The sequence below is a fragment of the Lissotriton helveticus genome, chromosome 6 (genome assembly GCF_964261635.1).
Source record: "Lissotriton helveticus chromosome 6, aLisHel1.1, whole genome shotgun sequence".
NCBI classification, from domain to species: Eukaryota; Metazoa; Chordata; class Amphibia; order Caudata; family Salamandridae; genus Lissotriton; species Lissotriton helveticus.
In genome coordinates this window covers 771,435,957-771,451,980 of record NC_136067.1, presented here as the reverse complement: position 1 = coordinate 771,451,980, position 16,024 = coordinate 771,435,957, and the positions used below count along the sequence as shown (strand labels likewise).

At 48.5% G+C, this 16,024-nt stretch overlaps 1 protein-coding gene across 1 annotated transcript in view; it reads right to left on the bottom strand.

Annotated features, from left to right (window-relative positions):
• The window catches only part of MDN1 (midasin AAA ATPase 1), a 2,221,312-nt gene that overhangs the window by 1,520,557 nt on the left and 684,731 nt on the right, over window positions 1–16,024 (bottom strand). Inside the window, exon 35 of the mRNA XM_078648266.1 lies at window positions 2,005–2,202. Within this exon, the coding sequence (XP_078504392.1) occupies window positions 2,005–2,202 (198 nt within the window). The remainder of the gene's footprint in view (window positions 1–2,004; window positions 2,203–16,024) is intronic.

Sequence of the window (16,024 nt, the reverse complement as noted above, 5' to 3'; positions counted from 1 at the left end):
TAGTGATCTCTGACCTGCCTCGAATCACCAATCGACGCCTGCATCCCCCTTCTGGAGGATCCTCTACGACCGCAGCTAGTAAGAAAACCAGACGCCTAAAGATACCCCTGCACCAGACGTCCCACAGCTTTGGGTGGTCGAACAGACTGTGTCCCAGAATCCCAACTTAACCCTCTAACCAGTGGTCACCTCCAGAAGATATTCGTCCCCGAGCCTGCAGTCTTTCTTGCAAACAGAGAATCCCCATTGAAATCAACAGAGCACCCAACGACAAAACAGAACCCAGCACCCAGCCGCCACTGTGGGTGCACTTTGTGTGCTAACACGGATCCCCCTTTGCCCTGAGCCTAACAGGAGCTTTGTTCCCACAACTTTATGGCCAGCTTGTGAGCAGCCCCCAACCGGAGGCACCCTATCCTTCATTGAGTAACACTGGGCCTTAGCACTTTGCACCTGGCCGCAGTGCTGCTGAGGGTGCTTTGGGAGTGCATCTTTGACCCTGGGGGCACTCTGATTCTAACCCAGAAAACCACCTCCAAAAAATAGTCCTTGAAACCGATAACCTCAATAGTACTGGCTTCAAGGGAGAGGCTGAAAATAATTTAAACCGAGAGGCTGCATCATGTTAATCTCATAGCAACACATAAGTCAGCAAGTGTCTGACTGGAGACTCCTGCAGCTCCATGAGGCTCACTGAGCTTTTAATGGATGCCACCATTGCCCTGAAATATTGCATCATGCATTCTTTCAAGGCCTCTGTTGCAGTGTCAGCAACAATCGTGTCAACAACAATCGTGTCAACAATCGTGTGATCACAGGTCAGATCAGGACCAGTCTCGGAACAGATCTAAAGTTGGATGATGGCAGCGGAGTCGGGCCCATGTGCGCAATTTCTTATTGGATTGGCAAGATGAGGACAAATCCCACTCGGTCTTCATAAGCTTGCGGCACAAATTGTCCCTCACCTCCAACTTTGACATCCTGGAATATGTCGAACTGGAGCAGAACTAGGACCTGGAGACCTAGACGAGGAATAGCGCCACAACCTCGGAGAGGGAAAGGGTTTGTTGTCTAGCAAATGGTTTTTTTTTGGGGTGCATATAACTTCACCTTCCGCTCCCCGATTACCTTTGGGTGCATCAAGGAGGATTGGGTCGCTCTACTGAGATGCGTGAAAACCCCGAGACACAAGAAGCACACATAGTGTGGAAATGTGACCATAGTTGGCATCCTGCAGTCATGGCATCGCACGGCTTAAAGCCAGGTTTTTGGAGGTGACATTTCCTTAACACTTTGCCTTTTTTTTATCTAATAAGTTCCTACATGGCTCAATATCAAGGGAATTCTTAACATAGGCAATAGTAGAGAGTTAACACAAAGGAGTGGTTCTTCAAGACTTGCCGTCAGTCTACCTCCTTACTAAATATTAGGCTGGGATGAAACTGGTGGTGGTGATGGGCCATTAGCCAACTCATGAACGCACACTACTGACACCACAAACCCTTGCCACCTAAGTTATGTTTCAAAGTAAAAGGCTCACCTACACAAATGAGAATTTAATTCTTGGGAATGACAGCTACTATGATTTCTAAACAAATAGCAGCTCGCATATGAATCCGAAAATGAAATATGCTACAAAAATATTGCTAACACTACATGCATGATCCAAAAGAGAAAAGGGTTATCAGGAAAAAAAGCATGAGGCACTTTTGGAACTGCCCACAGAAAAAATTACTACAGCACAGCTACACGTATTTTTTAGTCACCGTGAAAAGTAATATAATTGAAGGCAATTAATAGATCTGCATTTCAAAAAGCAGGATTTGGAAAATAAGCAAAATTAAGCCAGATGGCTCCTTGGTTGAGTAAAAAAGAACATAATTTGGCCCATGATTTTTCCAAGGGTACCTAGGCAAAATTAAGAAACTTTAATGAGAAATAAAAATAGAAGATGAGCACACGTTCCCCTGCAAATTGATTTATCACATTTAGCGATTGGCTTACCTATTGGTATGTAGAACGGATGGATTCCAAAGCAATATTCAACTGAAATTAGTTTCCGCTCCTTAAAACGGTCATAAATGCTTAGTTCATTCTTGATATCTTCTGTCAAAGGAGTGATAGCAGACAGTTTTTCTGACATAAAAACAAAACATTCCTTCCAAGCTTGGCGAGCATAGCTTGCTGAGCAAGAAGTGGTACCTGGACAAAAGAAGAAAAAATGCAATTGACAAGGTACACAAAATACTGATTCAGGACAAGTTACTTACATTGATAATGCTCTGTTTGATGGATACTCTAACCAAAGAATACTCAATTTGTGTATATTCCCCAAGGTATAGGACTGGATCCAGAAACTCAAAAGCAGTACAGGTAGGTGATGTCATGCAGTTCCACATCCACATCATTCTGGTCCAGAATCGACAAGCATGGCCATATATAAGTGCCACCCAGGTGTGGCTTTTGAAGACTTGCCCGCACACTCAGACGCAGAGCCTATCAGCAAATTAGCTTAACCAGTGTGCAGATCTCTCTTTTGAGAACTTCTTAGATGGAAAAGAGTCTATTCTCATAACAGGGAGGCAGGAGGAGTCAGCAGTTACATAGAATACCCATCAGAAAGAGCATTACCAAAGATAAATAACTTGTTCTTCTAATGAATACTTCTAACTGCAGATTCCTCACTGTGTGAGTGGATACCAAAAGGTGGAGTGCCTGTGTAATGGCTCAAATCAAAAAGCCCTGCTGGACGGAACATGCAAAATGCACATCATGATGGATCTGACAGTCAAGGCAAAAGTGCTTTGTGAACATATGCCCTGATGCCCACATAGCAGCCAGGGCCGGACTGGCTACAAGGTGTTTTTTGCTGGGGTAGCAGGGTGGGGTTCAGGTTCACTGCGGAGGGGCGGATATTGTTGCGGGGGAGCTGCAGGCACTTCTAAATTAACAATGCAAAACAAAAAGCTTTAAAGCCTACTTTTTAAAACATTTGTTTTGCATTGTTTATTAAGGAAAGACCAGTAACCAGTCCAGCCCCGATAGCAGCCTGAAAGATATCCAGGACAAGCACTCTACGGGTTAGACCAGGAGTAGCGGCCTTTGCTCAACTGGAATGAACCCTCAAATCCTTCAGGGGGCTGCAACGTAGCTAAAAAGGAGCATGTTACTTACCATGTAAGCATCTATTCATCATGTGTACTGCCGCAGATTCACATGCTCTGCATAGTCCTGCCATCTAGTGTTGGGCCTGGACAAATTGTTTTTCCTCCTGGAATTTTATGATCAGCGTAGTGAGTCGTTTCTCCTCCCCCTCAAGATACTGCACATGTACACAGACTCCTATGTTAAATAATATGCTTTTCCACCATGCCATATATAAAGTGAGTATATAGTCTGCATAGTTAAGTTTATGCTGTTGCACATGCTGTATTTGTGTGTATTCTTCTCACCATCTAATACCAGCCAGGGAGGCAGGAGGGTTCGTGAATCTGCAGCACTACATCATGATCATAGGGTTACGAACAAGTTACTTACCATCAGTAATGATATATCTGTAAGAGAAATATATTAGTTATAGATTCTTAACTTAGAATAAACCTCAGGCGTCAGACTGCATCCAGAGAAACTTTTTCGTGGCAGTACCTTGCACGCCACTCGACTTCGCGTTCATCGAAGTGATGACGACGCTGTAGCTGCTTAGACGACCCCCCCCGCGCGCTGACGCCTGTTCTTTACACAACATTTCACGCCAGAAGCTCAGAGCCATGCAAGACACTGATCATTGGTTCACAAAACTAGGGCCCTGAAAGGGAGTCCTTTACACTAGTAGTGAGTTTGCAGATCTGGGAGGATGGGTGGGGCGGTAAGGAATCTATAACTAATATATATCTGTTACAGATATATCGTTACCAAAAGGTAAGTAACTTGTTCATCTGAAAGAGACTATTAGTTATAGATTCCTTACCTTAGGATAGATACCCCAGCAATACCAACCCCGGAGGTGGGTCTGTGAACCAAATTCACACCAGAAAGTCCTGGAGAAGAAATGCGTTACTTACCTGTAACTGCAGTTATGCAGTATTGGTGTCTTTCATAGATTCACATGCCTGAATCTTTCCCCGTCGTCGAGACGGGAGTCTCCGGTATATAGAAAAGCAATGTCCTGTGGACATATAAAGAAAAAAGTAGGCCTAAGGGCCTCACCTTACTAGCCTATCTGTGTCCTTATGCAAAAAGGATCAAACTCCTGAAGAGAGCCAATCGGCTAACACCTCCCTCTAGAACCTTCCTGTCAGGAGCCTCAGTCTTTCAGATTTTCGTAAGCACCAAGCAATATAGGCGTAATACTGATATAGAGATAGGTGAGTCCTTCCAGGGGAGGCAGGAGGGTTGCATGTGAATCTATGAAAGACACCAATACTGGATAACTGCAGTTACAGGTAAGTAACGCATTTCTTATCCAGTATTATTGGTGTCTTTCATAGATTCACATGCCTGAATCAGAGTAGCAAGCAATACATTGTGCACATTTCTGGTGTAATATTATATGCAAGTTATGAGATAATACATATCATGCAACTATGAATCATCATACTCATAAACCAGAAACAGTATCAGAAAATGTGCATACCAGCCAAGGATGGAGGGATAGAGGAAGGCTCACCGTACTGAAACAGATGGCGTAACACTGCTTGCCCCACGGCTGCATCCTTCATCAGTTCTGTATCCAGGCAGTAGTGCCTGGTGAAGGTATGCGGCGACTTCCAGGTTGCCGCTCTGCAGATATCAAGAACTGGCACCCCTGCAAATAGTGCCGCAGAAGTGGACATGGCTCTTGTAGAGTGAGCCCTGACCTTTGCTGGCAATGGCCTTCCAGCTCTGTCATGACAAAAGGCAATTGCCGAAGACATCCATCTTGAAATACTTTGTTTGGAAAGCGGCATCCCCTTCCACGGTCTACTGAAGGCTATGAATAGCTGAGAGGATTTTCTGAAACGGTTGGTTTTGTCAATATAAAACTTTAGACACCTCCTAAGGTCCAATGAGTGCAGAGATCTTTCGGCTGCATTGCTAGGATTTGGGAAAAATGACCGGAGAATCACCGGCTCATTTAAGTGGAAGTCCGACGGGACTTTAGGAATAAACCGAGGATTAGTTCTGAGAACCACTCGGTCACCTTTAAACTGCATGAAGGGGTCCTGTATGGAAAGAGCCTGTAATTCACTGACCCTCCTTGCTGAGGTAAGCGCTAGTAGAAGGGCTGTCTTCCATTAAATATATTTGATATCTGCCCTATGGATGGGCTCAAAAGGGTGTTTCATCAATTGGTTAAGGACCACATTGAGATGCCATGATGGAGGAATTATTCTTGTTCGAGGAAAGGATCTGTAAAATCTTTTGAGGAATTGTTTTAGCAATCTGTTAGACCAGATGGAGGGTCCTTTCAATGTTCTTTTAAATCTTGAAATCGCAGCCAGATGAACTCTAATGGATGCATGGGCCAAGCCAGACTGCGCCAGATGCAGCAGATAGGGTAATATTTGTTCCGGAGTAGTGCAGAAAGGAAGCAGACCGTTGTCCGCACACCAAATACAAAAGCGTTTCCACTTCAGGGAACAGTTCTTGTTAGTGCTGTCCGCTCTTGACTTGGCCAGGACGTCCTTGCACTCCTGCGGTATTTTCAGCTTACTGAACTCTCGGTACTCAGGAGCCAAGCCGATAACCTGAGAGATTTCAGATCCGGATGTTGAACCTGCTTGTTCATCGTGAGCAGAGACGGATGCTGATGCAGACGGATTGGCGGCTGCAGTGAAAGGTGATGAAGGTCCGTGAACCAGTGCTGTCTCGGCCAGAATGGGGCAATCAGAATTAACGTGCATGGCTCTGCCTTCATCTTCCTGAGGACCCTGGGAATCATTGGAAATGGCGGAAATGCGTACGCAAATACGTTGCGCCAAGCTATGGAAAATGCATTTCCGAGGGACCTTGATTGGGGATGCCAACTTGCGAAGTTTTGGCATTTGGCGTTCTCCCTGGTCGCAAACAGGTCGATTTGCGGTGTTCCCCACACCGAAAAGATGTAAGCTACCATCTCCATGTCGAGTTCCCATTCGTGGGACAGAGACCTCTGCCTGCTCAGTGCATCTGCTATGACATTGTCCTTGCCTGGGACGTACTCCGCTTTTAATGAGATGTTGTGGAGAACAAGCCAATTCCAGATCTTCTGCGATTCGCGCGATAGTGTGAGCAAACGCATTCCTCCCTGTTTGTTCAAGTAGTGCATCGTCGTAGTGTTGTCGGTCGTGACTAGCACTGGGAAGTTCTGGATCCGTGGTAGAAAAGCTTGCAGGGCTAGGAAACCGCACTCAGCTCCAGGAGGTTGATATGAAGCTGTTTCTCCTGGTGCGTCCACTTGCCACTGATTTGTAATTCCTGAAGGACCGCTCCCCAACCCTCCAGAGAAGCATCCGTTGTTATTACATGTGGAGCTGGAGGGAGCAGAAATGGTAACCCCTGTGAGAGGTTCTTGAGCGACCTCCACTACTGCAATGCCCTGGTCATTTGCTGTGTGATCGCAATGCGGTCCTCGAAGGATCCCGAGCATTGGGTCCACTGACTGGACAGAGCCTCTTGCAGCGGACGCATCCTGAGGCGACAGTGAGGTATGAGCAGGATGGACGAGGACATCATCCCCAAGAGCGATTTGAAGGTACGGACTGGTAAAGTCTTCCTAGAAGCCACATATGTGGCCAGCGAGACAAGCTTGTGTTTCCGCTCCTGAGATGGGTATGCCTTCGCATTTGTCGTATCCAATGTCGCCCCGAGAAAGGTAATGACTCGGGAGGGCTGCAAAGTAGATTTTTCGTGGTTGAGTGTCAGACCTAAATGCCTGAAGAGATTCAGACAGGCGTTGGAGGATGCGGTTGCGTCTGCCAGAGATGGTGCCTTTACCAGTCAGTCGTCCAAATATGGGAAGACTTGGTGTCCGTGTTGCCTGAGGAATGCTGCAACCGGGGAGAGGCATTTTGTGAAAATTCTGGGTGCAGACTTGAGGCCAAACGGTAGGACACAGAATTGGGAGTGCTGACCTGCTACTGCAAATCTGAGGAATTTCCGGTGTCGTTTGTGGATAGGGATGTGAAAGTATGCGTCTCGTAGATCTAGAGACGTCATGAAATCCCCCTCCTCTAAGAGACCCAAGATCTCCTGGATCGTCACCATGCGAAACGATTGACTCTTCAAGAATGCGTTGAGTGCCCTGAGATCCAATATGGGTCTCCATGTCTTCTCCTTCTTTTGAATCAGGAAGAAGCGGGAATAAAATCCCTTCCCTTTGTGAGCTGATGGTACTCGCTCTATCGCTCCCTTCTTTAACATAGAGGAGATTTCTTGAAGAAGCAATCGAATGTTGTTGTGTTGCATTATACGAGGAGGATTTGTCGGGGGAATTGTTTTGAATTCTATGGAATGAACAAATTGTATCAATTGCAGCACCCATCGGTCGGTTGTAATTGCTTTCCAATTGTGAAGGTAGTGGGTCAGGATTCCTCCAATTTTGAAAGAATGAGATGGTGGAAGGACTGGCTGCTGAAAAAGGTCATTGGCGACCACCAGTGGTTTTCCTTTGGTTCTTTCCTCGATAGTTGGATTTTCCATAAGAGGTTTGTCGACCTTGTTGCTGCTGTCGTGACTGGAATTGTGAGAGGCCTTGAGTATAGGAATAAGAGGATCTGTTGGTATAGTTTCCTCTGTAAGAGGATTGGCCTCTGCCCCTGTTCCCTCGAAAGAACTGATTTCTGAATTGAAGTGTTCCAAGTGCTCTTGCTGTGTCCGTATCTTTCTTTATCGCTTGCAGAGCCTCATTAATTTTTCCCCCAAATAGATGTTGACCGTCGTAAGGCATGTCAAAGACTTTGGCTTGCACCTCCTGCCTAAATGAGGTAGCTTTGAGCCACCCCTGCCTTCGCAAGGCTGCTGCCCCCCGCCAGCTGCCTAAAACCCATCATTGCTATATCCATAGCACAGTCAATCAGTTCAGAAGCGGATGTTTGACCTTCTTTGAGTAGGGATTGTACCTCATCTTTCGTGTCTTCTGGTATCTCGGATAGATACGGGGCAATGTCTGCCCACAACTGCCGATTATACCTTCCCAACAGTGCAATTGCGTTTGCTACTTTCACGGTCATGGCTGAGGTGGTAGAGAACCGTTTTCCAATGCTATCCAGCTTCCTGCCCTCCTTATCTGGTGGAGCAGTCACCTGTGAGGATGGGTTCCTAGCATTTTTCTGCGTCGCCTGAGTGACCACCGAATCTGGTTTGGGGTGACCTGTAAGGCAAGCTGGTGCAGTCGACGGTGCTTTGTACTTTTTATCCAGCCGTGGCACAACTGCCGATACTGAGGCCGGAGTTTGCATTAATTGTAGACCCTGCTCCCATATGTGATCGATAATGGGAATGGATCTGGTTGTCTTCTTAATCGGGTCCTTAAAATCATAGAGAAAACAGTCTGTTTCTTGAGAATCCATAGTCATATGGAATCTCTTGGCCGCTCTCTCCACCAGATTGTGGAACCCTCCGATGTCTGCAGGTGGTGAATCTGAGCTTGCGGGTTCAGGAGAGTCTGGAGAAGAAGCTATATAGTCCACATCGTCCCCATGATCGGATTGGACCGCACCCTCTTCTTGTTCCTCATCGTCAGAAGACGGAATATCTTGTACTGGTTCCCTTTCCTGGCGAAGCACTAAGGGCGGTGGTCTAACACGTGGAGACGCAGTGACACTGGTTGTCGATGGAACCGGTCCCTGTCCCTCTGCCTGTGAGGCGGCAGATTCTGGAAACCGTTGTTTGTAGTCCTGGATCAAAAACCTTAAGTCTGATACAATGGACGCTGGAAGACATACCATTGGTGTAATTTGTGTCTGGACCTGCGATTGAACATTAAGTTCTTGAGGAATTTCCACCTCATCAAGGTCGTCGTCCGTGCTTTGGCACTTCACCACCAGGTGAGATGGACTCGTGGCCTGCATGTCCTGTTCCTCATCTGATTCTTCATCCTGTAGAAGACAAGATGGTAGCAGTCTTTGTACCCTACTGGGAGACGTTAATTCTGGAGTAATAGTCTTTTTAACGGCCTTTACTTGTTGTGAGGCTTGTTGTAGACCATCTTCGTCTGTCAAAACCGTCCCCGACGCCGGTAGAGTCGTCGACGGCATAGTAGCCACACTTCCCGTCGACGGTTGAACCAACTCCGACTGTTTCCACGGTATCGTCGACGATGTCGTCGTCGGCGCTCTCATCGACAGTAACTGCACCGACGCAGCCTTCGTCGAAGCCGCCACTGTCGACGGTGGCTTCTTCGTCGTTGATGTCTTCGTCGATGGCAAACTCGTCGACGGGAGAATCTTCGTTGACGGCAAAGGCGTCGACGTCTTCGGCTTCGTCGTCGACACTGGCATCGTCGATGACGTCGACGACTGATGTTTAATGAGGATAATCGACGACACAGGCTTACCCGCCGACGACGGAGTAGTCTTCGTCGACGACGCCGTCATCGACACTGTCGTCGTCGAAGTGGAAACATGGACAGGAGACACAGCCTTCTTTTGCGCCGACGATGTCGTTGTCGACGACGGTGCTAGCTTCCTGGAGGCAGGAACTTCCTTGTCAGACACTGAAGATTTAGCCTCTGATGACTTTTTAGGAGCCTTCTTATGAGGAGCGTCTGTAGGGCTAGGGGAAGCAACCCTTGGCCTCTTCAAGGATAATTTAGAGGAGACAGAAGCAATCTCACCGTCCTCTGAAGATTCCAAGTTGTCTCTGGTCAAGTTTGTTCAGCCAGATCAAAAGTCATCCTTCTCTGTCCTTAAGCGTTTTTGTAGAGAATGTTCTACAAATTTTGCATTCCTTTGGCGTATGATCCGGATACAGACAGTATAGACATGTCTTGTGCTGATCCTCAATATGTAATCTCTTCTTATTACAGGAAGCACAAGCTCCGAAGAGACCCTTCTTCTGAGGGTCAGCCATAGTCAGATTTTGAAGAAAGTAATCCAAATAGGTGAAGAAATAGCTTAAAACAAGCAAACCTGGGGAGAACTCAGGTGGAGACTCCCTAGCACAACGTGCGGTAGAAAATCTGAGACTGAGGTTTCTGACAGGAAGGTTCTAGAGGGAAGTGTTAGCTGATTGGCTCTCTTCAGGAGTTTGGTCCTTTTTGCATAAGGACACATAGGCTACTAAGGTGAGGCCCTTAGGCCTACTTTTTTCTTTATATGTCCATGGGACATTGCTTTTCTATATACCGGAGACTCCCGTCTCGACGACGGGGAAAGATTCAGGCATGTGAATCTATGAAAGACACCCATAATACAGGATAACGGAGCAGCCAAATAAGCAAGCTCTCCGGACTGGAGTATCCATGCAATAATGTTTAGTGAGTATTGTAGGAGAGTGGGGTCTGCAATCCTATGGTCACCCCAGATTTTTGCTTTTTGATTCACTGGTTTACGACTTTCCCTGGCTGTGGGCCTGCTAATCAGACCCACAGCCTAGCTGTTCTCTCTCTAGATTGACAACCATATACTTTAGGTGCATTTACCAATTGGTACTGGGCCACCTTATCAGTCCCTGTACCCCGGGCATAGGTGTACCCAGGGCCTACCAGGGGCTGAAGCATGTATTATGCCACCCCTGGCTGGCCATCTAAATCTGACACAACTGGCTGCATGACAGCTGGGGCAAGGTGGTGTAAACACCCTTTGCTGTAGATATAGTATACCTATATCTAACCCTAAAATGGACACATATATTCCTATCAGTCACTCCTATGGAAGGCCTTATCAATCCTGAAGGCAGAGTGCTTGGACTTATGAGAGATGGTGCTCTGGCATGAGCTGAGCCAGTTTGCAGCTTGCGGAACCAAGTCCTAATAGCTGTTCCATGATAACGCTATACCATATACTCTTAAGTGCATTATCAACTTCGCGGTTAAATGCTAACTCTGGTATAACATTATCAAAACATGTCGAGTAAGGTGTCATGATTTGGAATACTACCCCCTCGCCAATTCTGGCGACGGGGGTAGCATTCCACCCTTCTAGAGGGACACGACATGTATGTAACTGTGAACCCCGGTTAAAGTTAACTCGAGCCTCAGCATCACAAAATGGATGCTGCCACCACAGACACAAGTCTGGCCTCCTGCTGCTGGGAGTCCTTCCAGCGAGGATGGCTTGGACAAAGGGTTTCCTGCCTTGGGAGGCGCTAGCACCACCCCAGACAGGATTTTGTGTATTGAGGTAGGGAGGCCTGAAAGGAATGAGACATGCCTGGGGCACACAAGGTGCCCTGTGGATAGACCGGTTCAAACCAGTTGCTGGGGCATCCCTGCCCCAGCTCTGGCGGGAAACCGGACAAAGGATAGGGGGTGTAGCCACCCGCCTTCCTGGTCCCACCCAGGGGAGGGACCTAGTCAGTAGTGCAGCCCCCTTTAGGAGAATAAAGGTAGGAGCTGGTCCCATTCCAAATTAGATTATCCTGAACTATTCAACAAGAAGAAACTCTGGCCTTCGACGTTCTGCTCCACAGAAGACTAAAGAATCTCCCTTGTGGACAAGGAGTGTCCACCCTGCAACTGCAGGCACCATCAAGCGTCCAGCGGCTTCTCTTTGTCGTCTTCCCTCGAGGATCCAGACTTCAGAGCCCGACGAGACCCGGATTCCCAGAGCTCTCCGACCTCAACCTGCATCTACAGCAAAGCTGAGACCCGTGGGTGCGACGAGACACGTGGGACCGGCCATCTTGAACGAACCTGCACTTCGCTTCCAGCACGACTCCCGATGTAAACTCGACCAAGTGCTTTGGGGACTGAAGCCCCAGCCCCGAGCAGCCCCTGCACCGAAGATCAGCCCTCCAGCATCCACGAGATCTGCGTGGGGCCCTTCTGCTTGTTTGCTGCTCGACGCGTTGTCTGGTCACTTGCCGGCTGGCTAGTGGCCTCCTAGACGACGAACCTTTGAATCTTTGCTGCTGGTCTGGTTGCTCCAGACTGGCCCTTGCTCCCTTCCAAAAGCGGGGCACCCCGGACTCTCCTAGTCCGCACCAGATGCTTTCTTCACTCACCGCGTGGGTTGCCTTTGCCAAGGCCTGTTGACGCAGATTCCGGATCCAACACCGCCGACAGCGAGAGCCTGCGTGGGACAGCTCGCGCCTCCATCCTGGTCGTCGAAGACACCTCCTGGTCCACGTGGCTGCAGAGTCAAGCGTCCACTCTTCACCTGATCGCGACGTCGACATCTGGTTCCTTCCTGGTTCCACTCCAGTCACTGGCTAGTGACTGTGAACATTGTCCTCTCTGCTTTCAGGTCCTCTTCTTCACCAATCCACCCTTGGATTGCACCGGACATCTTCCTCCTGGTCGCCTGCAGCATCTTTTCTTTCAGGCTCCATAGACTTCAACGCGAGAACCCGACGCACTTTGACACCTGTGCACCCGCAGTCCGTGGGTGAGGTAACAAGAGCATTTTGGTGCTCAAGGGTAGTTTAACTGTCCTAGTGTCCAGTTCCACAGTCATTTTAGTCCTACCTAGTCAGGATTGTCTGTACTCACCTTTTACTTGAACTGTACTGTCCATAGACGTTGTTACGCATCTCGCGTGTGAGTTCACACTCTGCACACGCGTTCCGTGGGCCTCCTATTACTTACCTGAAGTTAGTGTAGCGTGGTCCCATCGATCCTACAGCCTCTGGACAGCTCCATTCCTTTTATCGACTTTCACATTCCACTTACTTAGTATATGGTTTGTCGTGCCCCTAGGGCACCATTGTAATTTTGTGCAACTTGTAGTATTTGTCGTAAGAGATTGTCATGTGCTTAGCCCTCTGACCTCATTAAGAGTTCAGAGGTGTTGTTATTAATAAATATACTGTTTATTTTCATAACAACCTGTGTGGTGTCCTTTCATCTGGTATTCAAGGGGTTATATTGTGGTAAAACAGCTGGCTTTACATGCCAAAAGAGTTCAGCCTAAGACTGCTTTGTCCATGCTACCATTAGGATAGCTGGTCTATAAGGTTGACTTACAACCAATCACCATAAGGGTTGTTTGGACTGATACAAGGTGATCACTAGAACTAGTGAGCATCATATATCAGGCCAACTTCACACAAGTATGTGCAAAGATGCCCTCATGGCCGCCTGGCAGATGTCACTAAGGTGGGACTCCACGTCCCAAAGCAGTAGTGGCCGCCGTTGACCTGGTGGAATGGGTGCGCAGTCCTACTGGAGGTTCTTTTTTCGTGAAGGAATTATACGTTTTTATGCAAAGAGTGACCCACCGAGAGATGGTCCATTTTTGCGCGGCCCGACCTTTCATGGCGCCCACATAGCCAAAAAGAGTTGATCGTCCACCCGGAATTGTTTTGTGCGATCCAGATAAAAAGACGTTTCAGGTCCAGACGGTGGAGTCTCTCCTCCTCCTTATAAGGATGCGGGGGAGGGAAGTAGGTGGGCAAAGTGATGGTCTGTCCTATGTGGAAAGAGGTAACCACTTTGGGAGCAAAAGAAAGTCGAGTTCAAAGGACATTCTTGTCCGGATGAACAGCAAGGAAAGGAGCCTTAGAAGAAAGATCCTGAAGCTCACTCACCCTGTGAGCAGAGGTGATGGCAACCAGAAAAGCAGTCTTGAGAGTCAAGAATTTGAGAGAACAATTATGTAATGGCTCGAAAGGAGCAAACATAAGGTACGGTAGAACCAGATTTAATTCCCACTGAGGCACTACAAAAGGAATAGGAGAAAAGAGGCGAGTAATACCCTTAAGAAATATATTTACAATATTCCACAAATTTGTTCCGTCTACAGGTATATACTGTTTTAGTGGAGGGACGTCTGGCTGCTAAGATTACATTACAGAGGAAGGTCGAAGGCTGTCAAGTGTCGCCACTCAAACTCCACGCAAGGAGATGGAGGCTGGACAGGTTCGCGTGGGGGACCATCACCTGTTCCTGTGACAGAAGATCCTCCTGAAGAGGCAGTCTGATCAGTGGATCGAAGGCCATGTTCAAGAGCTCAGGATACCAGACTCTTCGCGCCCAGTCCGGGGCCACAAGAATGACTTCTGCCTGGTCGTGCTTGTTCTTCTTCCGCACTCTGTGCGGAACTGGTATAGGTGGAAAGGCGTATAGAAGAGCGCAACTCCACTCGCGACAAAAAGCGCTGGAGAGCGAGTGCCACCTTGGAAATGGCAATGTGCAGAACTGCGGACAATAAGTATTCTTATTGGTGGCGAACAGATCCAACCAAGGCTGTCCCCACTGCTGAAAGAGACCTTGCACCACCTCCGAGTGAAGACGCCATTCGGAAATTATGTATCTGGTAGAGAAGATTCTAGCCGCAGATTTCTTCACTTAGAATTATCCCCAGACGTGAGACTGGATCCGGAAACTTTTTTGTCACAGCATTCCTGCGCGCCGAAGCATCACACAACTCCGCCCAGGCATCGTCCACGCACATGACGTCAGCAAGGTCAACTTTCCGCACCACAATGCGGACCCACCAGATAAAAAACTGTGGAAGCATAGGAACAGTGTGCGAAAAGCAGCACATTTGGAAAGAAACGGTGACTAACAACACCACCACAGTAGTGTCACACCGCAGAACCCAGGGTAGGGAAAAAAGAAAAACAAGAATAGCCCTGCGCCACCACCCTGCCAGCACATAGACAACCTCCCACCTCTGTGCCCCAGAGGCAAGGAACATGCGTAAGGACATGGTACAGGAAGGAAACCCACCACCCCTAATCTGAGCAAGGAAGGGGAACAGTCCCAACACAGACAGGGACAACAAACATCCAAGCCACCCCAACATAAGGGCAACCACCCACAAGGGACAAGGGTAGACATGACCAGATGACCCTTAATCAGAGGATAGCAATGGAAGGAAGGGGTGGACAGGAATAGAAAGCAATCCCCCCAAAACCTGGAGTAGCCAGAGCAGCAGGACACCGGAACCCCGTCCTCCAAAGAAACAAGGAGGAATGAACAGCCCCCCAGACGGAGCCACCCTTCAAGAGCAAAGAAGGCACTCACAGGAGACAACGCCCCACACAAGGAGGCGAGTACCGAAGACCAACACAAGGGACCTCGCAGAATAGGGGAGGAAGGGTGGGCCGTGAAGGAATCTGCGGCTAGAATCGTACCAAAGGTAAGTAACTAGTACATCTGATAGAGACGACTACTAGCCACAGATTTCTTCACGTAGAATAGATACCCGAGCAATACCCCGTGGGAAGGAGGGTCTGCAAAAGGACCCCAACAGCCAATACAGAACAGAGGACCCCACAGGGGACCAGACCTGTGGACCAGGTAGAACCTCGTCCCTGCCAGGCAATGGGAACCCCCACAAGCAGAACCCCACTGACTCCAAGAGGATGTAGGGGGGAGAAGAAGTCGAAGAGGCCCGTACTCTCACAGCAGAGGAACCAAGGGCAAGTCGGAGAGGCCGAACCACCACACTCCCCTACCAGGCAACCAACAGCCACCCCATGCCAAGACAGGATTAGCGGAAGACAAAGCCTAGAGGACCCAAGGAAAAGAGGGAAAAGAAGGTGAACCTACTCCAGATGGAGAGCAACCTGCCAGCCAAAACAGCGCCGGCAGTCAAAGCCGCCAGAAGCAAGAAGAACAGCCCGAGGCCGAGTAGGCAGCGCCCGGGCAAGGGAGAACACAGGATAATCCCAGACCTCAGGGCAGGAGCAGGGAGAGGAGGAGATGCCCGGGCACACCACCACGGGTGGCCGCACACACGACCTCAGGAAGCAAAAGCAATCTACATCAACGCCATGGAGAACAGGCACCAGAAGGCGACCAGAACACCCTAGCAGAGCGCAAGCCAAATCACAGCTACCACTAAACCACCTAGGGTAGATAAGTCCCAAATATGGCAACCCTCTTTGGAAGAACTTCCGCAGCAGAGGAACAAACAAGAGCCACGGGGAAAAAAAACCCTCGCGTGAGGCTTGACCA